At 36.1% G+C, this 19,185-nt stretch overlaps 2 protein-coding genes across 2 annotated transcripts; both read left to right on the plus strand.

The window, feature by feature from the left end:
• Positions 1-6,786: 6,786 nt before the first annotated feature.
• Positions 6,787-11,694, plus strand: LOC145217913 (cytoglobin-1-like). Its single transcript, XM_080085295.1, has 4 exons — positions 6,787-6,916; positions 7,477-7,602; positions 8,477-8,597; positions 10,373-11,694. Exons 1-4 carry the CDS (start codon positions 6,816-6,818, stop codon positions 10,490-10,492), a joined length of 468 nt encoding a protein of 155 aa, XP_079941421.1. The 5' UTR covers positions 6,787-6,815; the 3' UTR covers positions 10,493-11,694.
• Positions 11,695-13,062: 1,368 nt separating this feature from the next.
• On the plus strand, positions 13,063-18,634 carry LOC145217898 (transmembrane 6 superfamily member 1-like). The gene is made up of 4 exons (XM_080085280.1): positions 13,063-13,733; positions 14,209-14,425; positions 14,952-15,035; positions 17,000-18,634. The coding sequence occupies exons 1-4, from the start codon at positions 13,102-13,104 to the stop codon at positions 17,195-17,197; spliced, it is 1,131 nt and encodes a 376-aa protein (XP_079941406.1). The 5' UTR covers positions 13,063-13,101; the 3' UTR covers positions 17,198-18,634.
• The last annotated feature ends 551 nt before the right edge of the window (positions 18,635-19,185 follow it).

Consider the following 19,185-nt stretch of genomic DNA (forward strand, 5'->3'; position numbering starts at 1 on the left):
CAACACGTGCTGCTGTTAAAATGTCTACCATATGTGTTAAACGCTTCCAGTCTTACTTAAACAGTAAGCAAAGCACCACACGCAAATACATCAACAAAGAAATACTACAAAGATACTTGAGCTGTTACAACGTTCAATGTTTGCAGTTGTTATAAACTAGTGTGTAAATAATTCAAAGTCTTTCTCCTCACTATGTTGAACTTTGCATTTAAATTTTCTACCGCTTTATGCAAAACAGTTTCTCGAAATATATTTATTTTAAACAGGAGAATTAGCCCTGTGTCTAAATTATTCCGAAATTGTCGACATAGCAGAAATATTTTCAATATAGTTTCTATATAACTTACAGCAGTGATTCCTTTTAGCCACAAATATGTATTTATGTTGAGAAATTACTTTGCATGGAAATAACAACCACTTTAAAATTTCTATACTTAGCTTAACAGATCATTATTCCAGGTCATTATTGGTTTGACATAACAATTAAATTAGCACTCAACAATTAAAAGGTTACCTATACCGTTGGCCAGCAAACACTACCGCCATCTTAACAAATGAGCACACCAATCAACTAAGTTTTGAGTATTACATTTTACGATTTATCTAACCATGGCCACGGTTTTATTAGACATAGGTCCAAATACTTTTTAAACCAATTTCTTTTCTTTATATTTCAACGGTAAACTTAGCCTCGACAAATTCTGCTTACTTATATTTACCCCCAAGCGTTACTTATTCCCGCCCAATGTACTTTGTCATAAACGTTCACTTAACGACAGGTAGACCTAATTCATGTCCGAACACTTTCCGGTAACGCTTTTTGTAAACCTTCTTTCTCATAAGCGTGGCTGCAAACTCTTAGTGCAAAATTAACCCCATTTTTTTCATTTACCAAAATTTAATTAACAAAAGTTACTAAAATATAATGTCCAAACAAATGGATTTTATTGCTCCCTTAAACAAAAGTTTAACTTTACAATCTGTCAGCCTAAAGCTCTCTCAATCGATCAACAGTGCGATGAAATGTGAATTAGAATGGAGAAGTTTTTAAGCAATCAGACCATTTCCGTTTAACATGGTATGCAGTGACTGTTGAACGCAGATACATTGCACCAGCTATTCGCGTCACGTTTTTGTGACGTCACAGACGGTTGTGAAGTTAAAAATATGACACGTGCCGGAAGTGACGCACTTCGTGGGTTACGTTGAAGTGGGAGGAGTTTTTGTGACGTAACAATAAAAACACGGTTTTAGAAGAAGTGACATGTATAGATGGGACAATTTGAGCTAAAAATGTTATTAAATGTTTGTTGTAACATCGCTATGTAAAACGTTAATGAATTTTTATGTTTGTTTCTTTCCTTGTATTGTATTGTTTCTAAGTTTGTTTTTTAATACGTTTGGTTGCTACTACATTACCATGCAACTTTGCTCCATTAATCACTCTACTACGGTTTTTTTATCGTCCCTTTTTTAATCGTGCTACTAAAGACTGTAATGGGTCAATGACTTGGCGGCCAATGACCTTTTATTGACCTTTCACGCAGTTACCTTTGTTCTGCAATTTCCTTCATTTTTTGAAATCGTGACAAATATTAATTGATTGATTGTTTGTTTCCACAACATTTGAAAGAACGATTTTGGAACGCCGTGTAAAATAATATGCGCAGTGGGTTAGGCTTTGACAAGGACTGTCAATCACGGGGCTGTAATTCTTCGTCGCCATTTCATTATTTGGCTAATTAATTGCGGGTTAATATATCGCATAATGAATTGATGGCATGGTAATTTCAGCGGGGATTAATTCATTACACTGTGAATACATCGCAATGTACGGAAAGACTAAACTAAACTCAGAGTTTAAGCGAGCCTAAACCCGAAACGACAAAAAACGAAACAGATTGGCTTCATTTTACAAGATTATGGGATCAAATTCCAACTCGGACGCTTGTGTTTCCGAGCAAAAAACTTGAGCGTCATTGCTTCAACTCAGTGGTTCCCGATGGGTTGAAATAAATTAAAGTCATCATTCACCTCAAGACGTAAAAAAATGTTTCATCGGACTTGCAATAAAACAGGCATCTCGAATGCGGACTCATTGTGAGCATAACGCATTCAGGCGTTGCCCGCCCACCGATGATAAAAATGAAACAACAAACAAATGAACATAACTGGGATCAGCCCTGAAGCGTTTATGTCGACCACTGTAGCTTAATTGGTAGAGCGCGAGTCCCGGAAAAACGTTTCACGAAATACAGGAAACGCATAACAATTATTTAATTAACCGTTTTTGTTTTGTACATAGATACTGTGTTCGTTCGTCATATATTACGTACATAATAGAGCAGTTGGTATTTGGATTAAGAAATACATTTCAAGCCTCTTCTTTATGCAGTTAGAACACATTTCAAGCGTTTTTGTCATCCTGAATAGAAAGGAGAGTCTAAAAACGTTTTATTATTAATAATAAAGTTTATAGTACATTTATTACAACTTTTTAAAATGGTAACTTTGTAATCAGGAATATAAACAGAATAAGATAGTAGAGGCCAATAAAGTATTTTAAACATTTAACAAAGTTACCGTATACAAGCTTTTATTCTCATATTCTATAACAAGTGTTTTTTTCGCACACACGACGGAAAAACATGCTGTAAAGCTAGAAGGTAGACGACGGTTAAAAATAGCATCAAGCAACCTTTTATAGGTCTGTATATTTTGCTTTAAATGGTGTAAGTTTAAAACTTTTACCAGTTAGATTCATACCTTTTCTAAGGTGAATTGTTTAGTGTCAATTTCGTGATTAGAAAAGGAATTAAACATAAATTAAACCATTCGGTTCCTGGACTTAAAATAGATTTTGGTCATGTTTAAGTAATAGGTACAGCGCACCCACTAACGGATAAAATGTATGCAGATTATCAATCACAAGTTTGCCTCAATACTATGCTACCTTTTTTTATGTTTTGTTTTGTTTTTTGTCCCGGGGTTCGAACCCAGGACACTCCCGGGGACGAATCCCGATCAAGGTTTTTTTATGTCCTTAGTATATGTTTCTTCGGTTTAGAATAGGCAATGCCATCCACCGGATTAACTCCAAAATATAGGTCGAATACGAAATGGTGTTTGAATTGTAAAAGCATATTTAACGAAATTATTTTAAGTATGCGAAAGTAATTACTACTGCATGAAGCTCGTTAGGAAACCCGCTTTTAGCGTGCAAAGTTGTGTATGTAACAAGCGCTATGGTTTACTACACAAAGCTCGTTAGGAAACCCGCTTTAGGTGTGCAAAGTAGTGCATGTAACAAGCGTTATGGTTGACTACACGAAGCTCGTTAGAGCAGTGGTTCCCAACCTATGGGTCGCGACACAAAGTTGGGTCGCCTAAAAATTCTGTTGGGTCGTCTGTTTCTGTGACAATAAGAGATTACTCATGCCTCTTAGCGTTTTTTCCCATTTCGTGGCTCTTTCCCCAAAGCTTTAAATCAGGGTTCTTCAATGGGGACGAGTTTAACATTACTGATTGTATGAATACACAAGCGTACAAGCACTGTGGGACTCAGTTAACTTAAAGGATTCTCCTCTACCGAATAATGCACTATTGTTTCAACAAAAGATGGGTATTGTTTGCTAATAATCGTATTATTATTATTTTTTTATGATGCAACAAACTGTTTTAAATTGTTGCCCGAAGATAGTTTTAAGACAACTTGACATGGTAATGATTAATCTGACTTTGCTTTATACCGGCTCTAAAGTTCTCGCCTAATTGAAATTTGGTGTCGAAAAAACGAATAGTGTTTGTTTGATTTTTAATTTTTCAAACTGGCGTAATAATTTTCGAAAAGCTTAACTGATTTATGGGCAAAAATACAACCACAATAATAAAAATGCGTGTCCGCGGGTCGCGAGAAACCCAAAAACAAAATTTTGGGAAGTATTTGGGTCGCGTCAAAAAAAGTTGGGAACCACTGCGTTAGGGTACTCGCTTTAAGCTTGCAAAGTCGTACATGTAACAAGCGCTATGATTGACTGCCAACAGCTAGTTAGAAAACCCGTGTTGACATGCAAACAAAGTCGTGCATGAGAGGTTGTTACGAAATCAGTTTCAAGCGTTTAAAGTCACGTCGGTATTAAGATACAGTGTTAACAATAGGACAGTATCTTGGAACAGACTAAGCTGTCATTACCAGCAGACCAATTTCCCTGTAACCGGCGTTTGATTTATGAAAGGTGTCAAACACAGAAACAAAAATTAGTCACGGAATTAAAACGATGTCCGTTTTTTGTTACGTAAGAAACGTTTCACGATTTGACGTTTTGTATCAAAACATTACATGTGTATAAACTGTACACAGTCGTACCGATTTAGCAACAGTTTAAAAATATAGAAATACTAGAAATTAGGTTCTATTCTTTTCGTATATCAGTTTAATTTCTTTCAGCTTTCTTTGTAGTTTTGTAATCTTCTAATGTCTTTAATGTTTATGTTTAAACGACATTAGAACAGTGGTAGAAAATACCAGATTTGTAAGTGAAATAAATCTAGGTTGTAACAAACGCTATGGTTGACTGTACGAAGCTCGTTAAGAAACCTGCTTTAAGTGTGCAAAATCGTATGTGTAACACGCGCCATGGTTGACTGCACGAAACTCGTCAGGAAACTCGCTTTAAGCTTGCAAAGTCGTGCATGTAATAAGCGCCATGGTTGATTGCACGAAATTCGTTAGAAAATCTGCTTTAAGCTTGCAAAGTCGTGCATGTAAAAAGCGCTATGGTTGATTGCACGAAGTTCGTTAGGAAACTCGCTTTAAGCTCGCAAAGTTGTGCATGTAACAAGCGATATTGTTGACTACACGAAGCACGTAAGGAAATCTGCTTAAAGCGTTCAAAATTGTGCATGGTAAAAGCTATATGGTTGACTTCAGAAACCCGCTTTACGCGCACACAGCCGTGATTGAAGCAACATTTTTGCAAATGCGTCATTCCGCCGCAGTCAGACATGACGCCAAGCTTGCTGTTGGCGACAGATGATAAGGTTTATGCAATGTGCCAAAGACAGAAAAAAATCGGTTTTGAAAATTGTTGCTGAGACATGTCACGAATTGCAGTCATGATTTTAATCGTTAAGCCCGCTGCAGTAAACGTATAGACTAGAACACGTTTGTTTAGGTGATGACAAGCTTAGATACAGATATTGCAGAAAGGTTAGTAATTGTTTGTTCGTGTTGTTTATTCTTGGTTTTAGTTTAGCTCCATTTTTGACAGGGGTGTTACAAATTAACATTAAAAAAGATTGGGAAAACCAAGGACGCGCAAAGAAAAATCAATGTGTAACAAAAATTTGGCGTTGACTTTACTAAGTTTTTGTCCTTTTTGGTATTGGACTTTAAAAAAACGTCAAAATTTTAAAGTTTGGCGGTTTAGAGCAGGGGTGGGCAACCTGCGGCCCTTCATTAAAGCTTGTGCGGCCCGCAGAGACGCTTGGATTTCAAAAGTACTGGCAAACGAGTGCAATTATTACATATTTTTAAACTGATTAATGAGCCTGATGCTAGTTTTCTGCGATCTGGCAAAATGTGACTAGAATCAAATACGAATTATACTTGTAGTTAAGCATATTTGGTAAGAAACAAAGCAAAATCACTTTGTGTGATGCACATGTGCGGCCCTCGATCCAATTTTGACATTTATAATTGGCCCTACAGTAACAAAGGTTTCCCACCCATGGTTTAGAGCTATAGTTCTCAACGGGGCGTATCATTGAGGGGGCGTTGGAGGATAATTGGGAGATTGGGGGGCGCGGGGATAAGATAGGGCAGTTAAAGCGGAACAAAACGAGTCATTTTTGTTGTATCTTTCCAGCGACCGATAAAAGTAAAATAGATAGTATTCACTGTATTAGTACTTTATTTTGCTACGTTATTTCAATAATGATGTCACAAAGCATTTTGTGCAAATAACAATGCCTTATTTGTCAGGCTTGTTTGCGCTTTAAGAGCAGATTTTGCAAGTAGCAATATATTTGTGCTTGGTTGAACCGAGTCAGAGCCCTAATTCTCGGTGCCTCGGCGCTCGGTCGCATTAACAATCACTGCGAAACCGCACTACGAATTGATTACTAGCTTAACGGGTTTGTTGACATCACAATTAAACGCTTTATTTGTTTACTGCTGAGGTACCGAAGTAGGGTCTCCAAGAATAATAGTGTTGTTTTCAAAAACGTCACATAATCCCGTGCATCGCACTTAAATGTGTTTTCAATTAGTGCTGTTACTTGAAAAACGTTGGTATCGCCTAGCGTTGGCTTACATCACACGCAGAAGGTACTATTACAACTTAAATAAAACCCTGGGAGCTAAAAAAGGGTATTGAAATCAAAACAAAACCATGTGAATGTGAGCGATGCGTGACCGTTACAATACACCGAGCGTTAACGAGAGATACTCGACTAAACAGAACAATTGCAGTTTTTGCCCATCCCTGGTACCAAGTTGAAAGCAATGAGCTCTGTCTGCAATTAGTGGTATCATGGTGAATTAACCCTTAGGATTCTTTTCGTATATTTTAAGCGCTGAAACATCAATTATCACATTGATGCTGTACGTGAAATACAATCATTTTGATTTTTGTCGTTTTAAAGGGGGCGTTTATAAATTAAGTAGACCTAAAAGGGGCGGTACAGAAAAAAGGTTGAGAACACTGGTTTGGAGCTTTACATCAGCTGTACAATTACTGCGATATCCTTTTAAACATAATCGTTTTGGTGATTTTTTACAGCTTACATCAGTTAATTTTGTGTAACAAGGCAAAATGGGTTTGACTGCTGATGATATCCAAAACATTCGAAAGAGTTGGAAAACGTTGGTCAACGCTGTAGGTCTGGAGACATTGGGGATAGTCGTTTTGCAAGGGTTAGTCTGTTTTTTATAAATACGACTTTGTAAATATATTTTGCGATAGCAAGTATGGCGTGGACGGCCAAGAAATAGAACTGTTATTGTGGTCAAAATAACGAATAATATATGGAAACTGCGCAAAAATAATATAAAATGTTCCTAACATTTTTGGTAGTATGGTTTTGGTTAACTCTTTTGCTTTCTAAATAGTTCTCAAAACCAAGAGTATCACTTGTACATAAACTTTAATTGTGAGTTGCACTGCAAGATATGTTTACCGCGGGCCGTAAAACCAATTTTGGTCTCGAGTGCGACCTAACAAAGAAAATACAGAATATCGGTTGTAGGCTGGGATAGACTTGTTGGGTACAAAATAATATCAAAATTAGGATCCGCATTTTGTTATAAAACAAAACATGGTTCAAATATATCAAAATCGACATTTCTGGGCCCAATCAGACATCTATCTAGGCACACTGAATCACTGATCAAAAATATTGGGGCCCCACTAAATGTGCCTTTGAATGCAAAAATAACTTTTTTGATAAAGTAGCACATTTTGTCTCTTCATGTAGACTTTTCAACCAAGCACCCGAAACAAGAAAAGTTTTTACGCAACTTGGAGTTACTGGAGGTCCGGATAAAATGTACAGCATAGAAGAGCTCAAGGACATTCCCAAGGTCGTGGAGCACGCAAACAAGTACGATGACGTTTTGTTCATGTGTTATAAGTGTCCAAAATTAGATCCTATAGCTTAATTAAAGCAGAATTAAACAATAGGGCCAGGAAATGTGGTTTCCATGGTGAAATTACGACAGAAATGTGGCCAAATGTAACGTCAGGGCCGAATCAAGCCCGTTTTTTTTTCAAACATACGCCCAAACCCAAATCGAACAGCCTGGCCCGACTTACAGCTCTGGTTCGAAATCAAGACGAATAAAATTCCGGTTAATTTTCTGCATAATTTTAAAATGCCTGAAGGCATTTGGTCAAGCGTTTGCGGGTTACAAATGGACGATGAAAAGATAATATCTTAGCCAGTGTTGTTTCAACAGCTGTTTCGTTGAAAAATAAATTGCCGTGAAAGAATGACAAGTGTTCCACCAAATATTCGTTTTTGGAACGAGCTTTGGGCTTGGTAACGAAACGTTAGAATATCCTATTTTCTCATTGTAGCCCATGCATGGTATTGGTATTATAATTGCAAATTGGTGTTCGTGTTTTTGTCCGCAAAGTGGATTTAGTTTGTTAGTGTGGCCCAACATAAAAATCTGAAAAAATCGTTTTAATTGATATATTTTAATTGATATGATACGTAGCCAAGTTCTGTTCTTAAAACCCAAATCGTACTGCGCAAATTCCTCAGAATAAGTGTGAGTGTGGACATGTGAAGTACAACAAGTGTTTGCATTATTTGAGGAATACGAACCTTAAAAAAACTTTAAGACCCATGAAATTCAAAAAGAAATCATCTGTTGTTCATGCTCAAAACGTTCAGGTTTATCCCGCATTGTCACCACATTCATGACCAAGGTTTTTTACAAAGGTTTTCAAATTTGTTTTTGTTTTTTCAGTCTCGCTAACACCATCGATGGCCTCCTAAAGATTTTAGAAGACACTGACGCTGCTGTGAACGCTCTCAAAGATCTCGGTCGTGTTCATGTGATTCACAAAGTAACACACAAACACATCGACGTAAGTAAAAGATTTTCACGGGATTTTAACTCCTAACGCAGTGGTTCTTAACATGGGTTCGATCAAACCCCAGGCGTTCGGCAACACTGATTCAGGGGTTCGATGAAGGTCTTTTGAAGTACAATACAAATTCTCGTTTTCGTCAATATTTGGGGTTGTATAATCACTAAAAAGTGGCAACTTTTATTTGCTAAATATCAAAACACTGAAAGGTTACACTAAGGTTTTGTTTTCCTTTTTTACGGTACAGAGAGAGCACTGTGCGCGTTCTTCGTAAGCAGCACAACAACATAATTTGGCTTCATATTTTTTATGTTTGAGCACAGATGCTAAAAATACAATGCTTCATTTTGACAAAAACTAAAAAATGCCGGAACTAAAGCAATTCTGAAACAAGTTGCTTGTATCATTATGTCAGAATATAACAAAATGACAAACAATAACTGTTGCTACTCTGTTTGGTCAAAAGCTAATTATGACCCACAAAACAAAACGAGTTAGCAACCTAGTTGGGATGTACGTTGGGGTTCGATCAAAGACTAAAAAATATCGTAGGGGTTCGGCCGTTATAAAAAGGTTAAGAACCACTGTCCTAAGGTGAGTATGTCACGGGATTTGACGGACTTGTTTACAAACTCGCTTTAAAATGTCAACACAGAATAAATTAATAAGTCCCCCCGAACCTTTGAAAAGTTCAGTTGTTTAACCCACCGTTAAATAGCTTTGCACGAATAACTTTTTTCAATAAAACGATCGTTTTTCACGATATAGCTTCGTTTGCATTTAATTATCACGCCATTTCAACGAAGATTAATTGCCAATACGCACGTTTTACCGAAAGTGTGATAAAAAAAATTTCGCAACGATTTAATATTACCACGATTTTAACCCATATCCCAAACGTGTCTTTTTAATTGGGGCAGATGAAAGGAAAAAAATAATTACACATTAAAGCAATATCGTGGCTTTTGCATCGCATTTATGAAGTCACAAACAATCCACGTCGTGATACTATAACCAGTTAATATTGCCCAGCCCAGAACCCGGTGTAAAGCAAATTCCCATCTATTGCGTCGCGTTTATATGACGTCATAACAGCAACCCGGTAAATAAGAAAATTACCTTGTCGCCTGCGTCACATTTTGTGATGTCATAAGAGCACCCGGCAAAAAATAATTTCGCTCTGTCGCTTACCTCATAATTTTACAAAGTTTTAATTTTATACACGATATTTTAATCAAAAACATAACTGCCACAGTAGCTAGTTGTGTATAAAGAACGCCACCCTACTCAATGCCAAATCTGCGTTACTGTCTGTGACATAACTTCGCATACTTGACATTCACCTTTTGGAGCAAGTGCTTTTATATACCTACGGTGTTGTATAGCTCGATTGACAACCTGTACTGATGATGACAACAGTGATTGTTGAGGTAGAACTACTAACACTGGAACTCAGCTGACGCCCGGTTTGGTGGATGGCGCAACAGAGCATACGTGTTTATGGTACTGACTCACCAATCATTCTTACCATAAACCCAAATTGCTGAGTCAGCACCATAAACGCCTATGCTCCGTTGCGCCACCTACCAGAAATTCCAGACCGGCCGTCAGCCAAATTCCAGTGTTAGTAGCTCAACCGATTGTTGAAACGTCTGCATATTGTATTCTATATACGCAAGTTCTCTTCTGGCAGTTATGTTTTTCATTAAAGATAATTTTATTGTTCGGAACACAAAATGAATTGCTTTATTTCATACTTGTTTTTGTTACAGACTCTCGGGCCAATATTGCTGAATGTGATTTGTTCAAATTTGAGTTTGCCTGAATCTTCACCCACCGGTGTTTCCTGGGGAAAGTTGTACGGAGTCATCGCTGCCTGCATGAAAGTTTAATCTAATCAATAAATGTGTATTCTGTTCATGTACTTTAACTGTATTGATAAACTTTGTAAAAAATCATTGTATCGCATATCTTTTTTTATGCTTTTTGACCTTGCAATCAAGTATTGCGCTTGTTACATACACTAACAACCAATGTGATTGACTGCACAAACTCCCGTTTAAGAGTACAAAGTGCATGTAACAAGCGCTATGGTTGACTTTTCGAAGTTCGTTGGGAAACCTGCTTTAAGCTTGCAAAGTCGTATGTACCAAGCCCCATATGTGACTGCATGAGCCTATTTTTACAGTGATTTAATTAATGATTGCAGTTAGAAAATTCAGTGTGAAATACCACTAAATCTGTCGCTATATTTTATTTGTTTTATCAAAACAAATGCATTTCGCTATAAAAAGCATCATCAGTGTATAAAACAAAATAAAAAGCGGGATAAAAGCAAAAAATACAGACAACACGCAACCCCAGAATAACCGCAAAAAGTCTTTCCTCTGTCTTACAGGACTGCAAATGCAGACCAGCAGGTATGGCGCTGATAAAAAAACACGAAAAAAGGCGAGGAAAAGATAAAGGCGCAAAACGAAAAAACAAACACGATTGTAACAACAAAGCGATTGCAGTCAACGAACTGCCGGAAGGACCATCGCTTGAACATTTATTGTGGCGCCCGTTAAAATTAGCCATTTGTTTTCACAAACGTCCAATTTTTCAGTCCGAGGTTCCTCTACAAAAACCACATTATAACATTGTGCAATGCCTAACTTTTTTTGGAAAAGTCGGAAATGTTTATTGTGGTAATGCTGAAGAAGGGCCGCGCGGTCATCCCCTAGACTTATGTCGGACGTCCGCCAAACAGCTCGATGTGAATTCCATCGGGTCGAAAACTTATTTTTTGTTTGGCATATTGTTCTTCACACACCAAACACGTGGCAACATATATTCCGTAGTTACGACACGAAAGTTGCTGACGTAAGTGAAACAGTCTTTGCTGTGACCGCAAGTCAGTCACCGGAAAAACCATTGATTTGGATTTGCCGTGGTGACCGCACAGCGCGCATTTATGATTGCAGTTACTAAGACTTTTTTGCGCAGTACATGTTTACATTGTAAAGCTGCATTTGCGTTTGTAATATTATTGTACTTGGTGATAATGTCTTTCACCGTATGCTATTTATAATAAAGTATTATTTCCATGAAAGTTTCAGAAGAGAACACAAATTAATTTGAGTGACAGATTTAAACAATATTACAAACACTGTATTTTTTCCTATAGTCGATAAGTTAGTAATGGATTAATATTGATTAGTTGATTTATGGGACAAAAATCGAATTTCTTCAGACACCAATCCTAAAAAACAAGTATATCCTATAGGCCATGTAAATAACGCTAAAACATTGCCAGTTCGTAAGCGTACCAAAAGCAAATACAGGGAAGTTTTAATTTGCTTTATATTTTACCCAAAGTCTTTGTGGAAATGACCGGTTTCGCCACCTGGAAAACCGTAGCTCTTGTAAGGCTACATTCATACAGCACTAAAACATACAACATGCACGAAAAGCAATTCAATGAAACTCAAAACCTACTTTGGGTAAAACAAAAGACGTTTCATTTGTTTTCACAGCAATCGTTTCTAAAAAGAACAAGAAAACTTGTTTACTTTTGGCCTCGCGCACCAAAATCGCTCAACCGTTACGACAAAATATGTGCAATTTTTAAATCAAGCAAGGGGCAAAGCACTGTGATATTAATGTTTAAATTTTTAAACACTTTTTTTTGTAAAAAGATTAAAAAAGTGACACAATTAAATCGTGGTATTTACATTTTTGTTTACTTGTTTAAATCAAATCAAACGTAAAAACATATGTTAACATTGCGTTTTGTACCACAGTGCAGTACTTTTAGGGCAGCAAAGATTAGTGTAATTGGCAGTTTTTGTGATTTTTCTTTCGTTTACAACGTTGCAAAATATTGTTTAATTTGATGTATGTTTTATTGTGGACATTACAGTGGCACCACATTACAATATAAATGGGCCAAAAACTGTAAACAAGTATTAAAACATATAAAATTGATGATTATTAAATTTAAACACAAATTAGCAAATGCCATCAATATTAAAACACACAAATTAGCAAATGCCATCAATACATTGAACAGAATTTTATAGGAATGCAACACAATATTGTCAAGTGTTCAATATTTAATATTGATTAGTGGAAAAAAATAGAAAAAAGGAAAGGCATGTCCCATTTGCTAAGATGTAGATGTTTGGGGGAATTAAATAGATTTTAGCTGCAGACAGTGCACACTGTTTTGATTTATTAGTTCTCATCAGTGCAGACCTGGTGACAAAAACTGTGGCTGTATAGGCAAGTATGACCACATTACAGCTTTTCAGTTTTAGTACAACCAGGTTACAAAAAAACTGGTTTAGGGCTTGCAGGTTAAAAAGCCAAGCATCACCATAACTCGATATAAGGCAAATTTTGCTCAAACAAGTATTAGGCATTGGATCACATATCCTAGGCAATTAAAGTGAACATGCAATTATCTTAAATAATTTGTAATCATTTTTTGTGTTCTAGCTGAAATTAGTATAGAACCATGGCCAATCTACAAGGTTTAATAGTGACCATGCTTATCAGCTTCACTGCATTTCCATTGGTGATGTATGTGACAACTTCAAATGTGTTGACCGAACCTTTGACGCTAATGTCAATCGGATTGGGGCTAACAGCAGCAATTTTGATAACAATCGCAGTACTTGTACCTCCATCTGGAATAAAAAATTCAAAAAACATTGAAGGCCGTGGACTTATTTACTACACATGTGCTTTGTTTATGTGGGCAAGCATGGCTGATATGTCAATACAAACAGCACATTTTGGATTTTTTATGGGTTTGGAAAGCAATACAGATTATTTCACCAATGGAGAACCGTACCTAATGACCCCTATCGGCATCAGCACTCAATACTGGAATGCAATTGTGAATTATGTTCTGTATTTATTTATCATATACAAGATTGACAATAACCAAGACCCACGGAACTTCGTACTGTACTGGTGTGGATCAATTTGCACCAGCCAGTTCGTGCTGATGTCAGGGATTTTAACTGGATCATACTCTGATCAATTGGAATATGCTGTCTGGATGAATGTTACGTTCGTTGTGTTTCCAGTTTGGGTGTTGTGGAAATACCTTGTTAAACCTAGGACGGATTTGCCGGTGAAAATGTATGTAGTTTTTCACCTTACATATTATACCTAGTACGTAACTTTTGTTTAGTGACAATGCACTAGTCTGCAGAGTATGGCTGATGCATGTGTAAATTTTTGGATTTTTTTTCTGCACACCATTTTTTTGGTTTTATTATCATAATCAAAAAATAAATCAAAAAACGCAACAAAGTTAAGAAATAGAGTTATATTTTCCCTTGTTTATCATGCACTGTACTATGTGTACTATCCAGTGTTATTTACCCCGGTAAAAGCGACATGTATAGGACGTTGAAACATTGGTATAACAATACAATTGACAGAAGAGTTCTGTTAACTTGATACTCTACCTGGCAGCAACAGCTTATATAGTAGATGCTCAAAAAACAAGCAACCCCACAATTTTCAACCCATAGTTTGGAAAACACTGTTTTAACCTGTATGTACATGACATAACTAATGCTGCAAACCATTATTATTTTTGCTTTTTTAGAGCAGAAAAACATCAGTCTGGGTTTTTGGATTTGATTCTTTCTGTGGGTCTAATAGCAGCTTCTTGCCTTGCTTTTGTCCGTGTCCTTGGTGCAATGGGTTCAAAGTTCCCAGTTATGAAGTATTATGCAACACATTATGAGCCACATCTTCTTGATGAAACTGACTTTGGAAAAACATGGGCTCTGTATTCAGCAATGTATGGAATTCCATTTCAGGTATGGTTTTGCATGCATGATTATGGAGTAGTATTATTTAGGTTTTGTATGTCCAGCGATGGTCATTCTGACCAGTCTAAATATGGTTAACCATTAAAAATTAAACATTTGCAATTTAGGTCTTTTTGTCCGAAAAAACATTGCTTATGTAGTTTTGCGCACTTTTTTATATTTTTGACTTTGATTTTTTTCATAAAAGCAGAAGTAGACAGTTTAATTTATTTACATGTTATATTCTTTTTTATTGCAAGTGTATGTATATATATATATATTTAAAAAAGGTTTGAAAAAAATGAAATATTTATCTTTTGGGTAAATATATAAATATAATTGTGTATTCCAGTTTATTTTTTAGGAATTTGTAATTTAAGACATATGGTAAAAAATCAAAATTGTTAGATATTAGCAATTTTGTGCAGTATATTCTGGCCTTTTTGTGTTCACCAAGAATGATTTAAAAAAACAATTTAGTTTCAAAATACATTTTCTGCTGTGTTATTTACCAAAAATTATTATTATTTTTTAGTTAGCTGCAGTGTATGGCCTGCGCTGCCCTGGAAAAGAATGGATGTTAAACCTGTCAGTTTACTATGCAGCAAGTATGCTACAGGTGAGTTACTTATGATTTGTTTGCGTATTTACACATAAACATATCCCACTAAATTGCTTTGTGATATCGTGTAGCTGCAGCGTTTTTAACCTGTATACAACAATTGTGCCCTCCACTATTTTGCACTCTATAACAGACTAACAATGTGTAGTGTCGCCATCTTTTCTTTACCAAATGAATTCAAATTATTTTGAGGTGGAATATATAAAAGACGGTGTTTATGGCCATAAAAAGCAGTTGGGGTTTCAGTTCTTTGTTCGGCGAAACACAAATTTTAAATTTTAAATAAAGAGTCTCAATCTTATGTACAGCCCCAATAAAACACTTTTTTACATTTTATTACCTCCCAGAAAATTGGTAACTTGTTGTTAGCTCTTAACTGGCGAACAGAAAAAAACAATTGCCTTTTTGTGATTCTGGTTGGAATCAAAGGGGTGTTACTCTGCAGAGGAGACTGTTATACAATGCACATAAAGTTACACTAGAATTACCAAGTAAAAAATTACATATACTTCACTGTTTAGTAGCACTGACGAAATGAGTTTTATTGTAAGTTGGTTACCATTGTATTTAAAATGTATGGCCTGTTGCCATACATACCATTATTTAAGTGTCTCCTGTGGCAAATTAATTGGCAAACACTGCTCTCAAGCTCACAAAAACAATCATCAGTAAAGACAATGTGTTTAAATAGCAGCATGTTTAATCTGATGCGCCTCTTGTGCCTGGTGTTTGTTTGCATTAAAATTTTGTTGTAAGTTATAGTTAACCAAGTCATATTGCGTATCCCCCAGTCCTTGCATATGTTTTACACAAATCGTAATTTTGATATCACCACCCACTTTTAAAAGTAAAACTTACCCCAACTCCAAAAATTATCACAATGGCCCCCTCAGTGGACAAAATCGCCCCTCGTGAAGAACCTTGAGTTAGTGTAAACAACGCTGTTACAGTGCCTTTTCATATTTTACATACTGCTTAAGGCAGCAAACAAATGACGGCATTTCCTTAATTACAGGAAGCTTTCTAGGGCTCCTTACATTATCAACCGTTTCTGATTTACATACTAGTAAACCTGTGTTATGATGATGAAGTAGGTTTAATCAAAAGCCCTTTAATGTGCTGTCCTGTCTAGTAAATGTATTTTGCTAAAACTTTCAAATTGTAATTGTAAACAATAGTTGACAAATGTCAAAACTGACAAATGCAAACAGTGCAAGCTGTTTTGGACCGGAACTGTTATAAAAAAGCGTTTAAAAAGTGCTACGTAAAGTCATTTGTAACAACATACATATGTAAATATATTAGATAGTAAACCTTGGTTAAACCAGGTTTAATAAACCTGCTCCTAGTTCAGGAAAAACTCTAGTTCAAATTATTGTATGCGAGGTGTTCAGTTTAACATGCATTGCCGTTTATTTTGATAATAAAAAAAACTTTTGCGTATGCAAGATAGATATATTTGGCAGAAATTTCCCTAAATAGTATGCTATAGTATGCTATAGCATGGGTTCACTGGCCTAAAATGTCTGGTCACCAGCTGCACTGACCTTACAGGTTGAAACATTGTGTACTGTCTGCAGTTAACTTAGAATCATTATGGCTCATTTCTTTTATACTGGATTATTGTGTCAAATAAACTTACAAGTAAATTGCATGTTAAAAAAACTAATTGGTAAACTATGAATGTGCAGCATACAATACATGCAGTGGTGCTTGTGATATGACTTTCGGCAGATTCTCCACTGAGCCCGTGTAGCTCAGTTGGTAGAGCGCGGGTCCCGGAATGACTCCTGTCATGGGTTTGAATCCCTCCGCAGGCTAGATTTTTTTTTCTCTTTTGTGCCTTGCCATATGGGAAAGCCTGATTTAGTATAATGCCTCCAATGGCCCTGGTGTACTATAAAGTGGTTGGCCATATGGCTTACAAAAGTAGGATTAACATGATATTTTATTTATTCCAGGGAAGTTTTGTATTCACATCATACTCGTGGTACCCATCTTCAGAAGAGCAATACAGGATCCCTGATGAATCAAGAAGCACTGTCTTGTGTATTAATATTGCACTTGTTTTTCTGGCAAATCTTCTGATGTTTCGATGTCTGAGTGACCCAGGCTATTTTGCCCCGAAACCTGCAGTGCAAGACAAGAAAAGAAAATGAGTTTTATGTTGTTAATAAGCAACATAAACTAATCTGGTCAATTGCATATTGTGCTATTGTTTAATCACACAAATCAGTTAATTTAATCGGAATGGTTAATCTTAAGCCTTTGTTTATTAACAAATACTAAAATTCATGTTTTTTCCAAATAGGAGTGTTTTTGTATAAACTTTGATTGTTAACTCTTTTATAATTCATACAAAGCCTCAAACATTTTAAACACACAAATTTATTGCCTTTATTATGATGTACAGTCAAATAGAAGTGCTATTGCTTTTTTTGCACCACCAATTTTATCATTTTAGCCAAAAATATTTTAGCCCCTATGTTTTGTTTTCATTGTCATTTAAATTCAAATCTTCAAAACTATTGTTCCGAATATTATGATCTCTATTGTGCACTTACCCACTATTGTCAACTCATATTGATTGTTATGCAAATCAGATTTTAACATGCAAAGTGTATGATATGCACCCTAAAATATTCAATATAATAGTTCATGTGCCTGTCTTAAAAGATAAATATCACAAATCAGTGTTTTACAATTTTTATGTGTACATTATAAATTATGAGGAGTGTGTTTTACAAACTGAAAAAAAGTATTGTTTTTGTTTTCGACTGTTAGGTTTTGCAGGCGGTTTTAACATTTTACATACTTAGAAAACATTACATTTAGATATGTATTTTGGTAAGCATGCAAAGTAGAGCTACTAACACAGGAACTCACACCATAGGTTTGCCAATTGCCACGTATGCTCTGTTACGCCATCTACCGGAAATTATCAAACCTATTGTGCAAGTTCCTATAACTAGCTCTAACTTGCATTCTTACCAAAATGCATTATTTGAAGATAATGTTTCTGAGTCTGTAAAATGTTACAAAAATATTTGTAAGGTCATATGGTTTCTATCATTATAAAAACAATTCATTAGTGGGTAAATAATTTCAAGACCTGGGGTTTGTAGGTTAGTTTCAGTTTTCCTCGGTGGTCCCAAAGGGAAAGTTTACTTATATTTGTACATGTAGTTTTTAGATAGGTCTGGGAATATGACCAGTAAAATTGACAAAAGACTAAATTTTCACACATCATTATGACGTCATCAAAAACACGACCGTTCGAAAACCCTACTTTTATTTACTTTATTGCAGTGGTTCCCAACCTTTTTGTAGTCACGGACCCCTTTTATAAGTTGTATAGGTCCGCGGACGACCAACGTAATGTAGTCTTGTTGTGTTTTTCGCTTCCTGCATTATACGTTATTATACTTTCGCTTTTTGGGGGAGAATTTAATCAACCTTCACAGTCGTTCAATCTCAATACAGTTCTGTGGTGTAGCAGTCAATGCAGCGAAGAAATAAAATTTCTGGTGTACAATACTTGAAACAAAGCAGTTTTCTTGGTCCAAGGGTTTGAAAACCATTTTGCACTCATATGCCGGATTATAAAAAGCGGTTTGGGAACTTAAAAATATTGTACTGTTGGTTAATGGTACCTACTTAGTATGTTTTTACCTCCACGGACCCCCTGAAACCATCTCACAGACTCCTTGGGGTTTCGCGAATCCCAGGTTTGGAACCACTGCTTTATTGGATGGATTTAGGTTATGTAAAGGACAACGGCACAATTATACCGGACCGTTAATGAAGGCGGTGGCTGCAAAAAACTAGATGTGAAACTAATGTCTAACAAACGAACGTATTTTCTGCCCAAACTTCTTTCCTAATCCGAAGCCATAGAATGTTTTCTTGCCAACCGCCACTAAAATAATAAATTTCGACTAGACAAATGGTTTGGTGGATGTTATTTAAAAGCTAGTCTATAATGAGGAAATCACTGATTTCTATAAACACTGGATTACGCTACTGGCCGTCACGGTTGAAGCAAATTGAAGCGTAATGGCGGCTGCTCAAGGAAGCCCAAAAAATGCATTGCGGCAATGGGGTTAGAGTGGAAAAAATTCGATAAATCTTGTTTTAAGCAATTGTA

This window comes from Phallusia mammillata, chromosome 3 (genome assembly GCF_965637545.1).
Source record: "Phallusia mammillata chromosome 3, kaPhaMamm4.hap1.1, whole genome shotgun sequence".
NCBI lineage: Eukaryota > Metazoa > Chordata > Ascidiacea > Phlebobranchia > Ascidiidae > Phallusia > Phallusia mammillata.